The sequence below is a fragment of the Apaloderma vittatum genome, unplaced genomic scaffold (genome assembly GCF_000703405.1).
Source record: "Apaloderma vittatum isolate BGI_N311 unplaced genomic scaffold, ASM70340v1 scaffold12525, whole genome shotgun sequence".
Classification (NCBI taxonomy): Eukaryota; Metazoa; Chordata; class Aves; order Trogoniformes; family Trogonidae; genus Apaloderma; species Apaloderma vittatum.
Genome location: NW_009716605.1, coordinates 20,317 through 22,041, shown reverse-complemented (window position 1 = coordinate 22,041; position 1,725 = coordinate 20,317). Strand labels below are relative to the sequence as shown.

General features: G+C 36.9%; 1 protein-coding gene across 1 annotated transcript in view; it reads left to right on the top strand.

Moving 5' to 3' along the window:
- SLC17A5 (solute carrier family 17 (acidic sugar transporter), member 5) overlaps nt 1–1,714 on the top strand; it is a 24,008-nt gene extending 22,294 nt beyond the window's left edge. Inside the window, exon 11 of the mRNA XM_009869609.1 lies at nt 116–1,714. Within this exon, the coding sequence (XP_009867911.1) occupies nt 116–253 (138 nt within the window). The 3' untranslated portion in view covers nt 254–1,714. The remainder of the gene's footprint in view (nt 1–115) is intronic.
- The last annotated feature ends 11 nt before the right edge of the window (nt 1,715–1,725 follow it).

Genomic DNA, 1,725 nt, shown 5'->3' with positions numbered 1-1,725 from the left:
AGCATTTAAATAGGCAAGGCATGTTGCACCAGTTCTAAATTTGCTACTGCTTGAGTGTGGAGCTGCACATTGACTGCATCTTTGTGGTTTTTTTTTTCTTTCCCCCTTTTGACAGAATACTGTTGGAGAATGGCAGACTGTTTTCTATATTGCTGCTTCTATTAATCTATTTGGAGCAATTTTCTTTGCATTATTTGCAAGTGGAGAAGTTCAGGACTGGGCAGTCAGTGGATATCACTTGCATAGAAACTGAAGGAGATGTTGAAATACCAAAGCTGTGCCGAATCCCAGTGTGCTAGAATTATATGACCAGAAAAGTGCCTTCCCTACTGATGCCTAGGAGTCTTCAGAGCTTTTCAGTAAAAATATTTTACCTGTCTGTCTTTTGTACTAAAAATTATTTTACAGCGTATGTGTGCTATTTCCTAACAAGAAACTACTTGGATTGAATACAATAGTTTCATGCTTGAACTTGGTATCAAATATATGATCAGAGACAACATTTTAAATCTGTGTGCTAGGCTCCAATTCTTTCCAGTTTTTAATTACTATTTTCTAAATCAATGTGTAGGCAGATGTTTGTCGATACTGAAATGAGAGGAAAAAGCAACATGATTATGTAGCACTGTAAGGAGGAATGGCATGCAAAGAATTGCACCCCAAAAATTGTTTTGATTTCCATGATGAGATTGATAGGTTTTGTGCTGTTTAAAATTCTAGAAAAGCTCTAGTTTTCTATAGTCTTTTATAATGCTTTTAATTTGTCTGTGTTTTAATTGATGTCTAAGAAATGCACACGTGATTCTATTTTACACACAAGATTCCAATATATAAACATTCCCTGTTTCATGAATAGAGCTTCACAACTGATACAGAGCAACAAGGAAGTAAAATGTACTGTTGTGACTGACAGAATAAGCCATGTGTTACTGTTCTCTGTGGTGCAGGTTTTTAAATAGGCCTTATCTTTATTCTGCTGTGCAAAGAAGTGCAACTTTGTGGTTTAAATCTAGGCAGCGTGCAAGACGGAACTAGAAATAGAATATCTGCATGCTTACCTTAAAATAACTTTCAGTTTGGCAGTTCATTTTTTTGTCTCTTTAAATCAATGCAGTGGAATTCCTTCCTCTTGCACATAGATGTATTTGTCAAGCTGTCGGTGTAAATGCAATAAAATAAGGCTATAAGGAAAATCAGTTCTCTAACAGCCTTGTTTGTTAGTCAGGTAAAAACAGAGTAAAAAAAGAACTAGTGCAATAACCTGATGCTGTTAGTCTCCTGTCGACATAGAATTTGACGCTCAAAAGCATCCTTTGCACAACACGCAATTAAATGCCACACAGTAGGATTAAATGAAGCCAATGAAAACAGTGGCCTTGTTAAGACCAAATGGCTGAATAGTCTCGTAGTCACAAAGCAAAAGAAAACTCCTGTGCCAAAGATTCCTGGATTGGAGCAATTAGGTAAAAAAGGAAAATCACTGGGCTCTGGGTTTTTCATTTACCACCAATCCAAAAGAAAAGCCCAGTACTAAAGCTGCTCCAGTGGAGCCTACCTTCCTTCATTTCTAGGAAATGGCATCTGCCTCTACCTTTTTAGCTTTAAGAGCCATTTTGGTTTGACCTTCCTTGAAGTGTCATGTTCTCTGCTGTTGGAACTGTGTTTAAATCTGTGTTTGTGTCTGCAGCATTTCCACAATAAACAGTGTAAAGTTTGGATTAAATG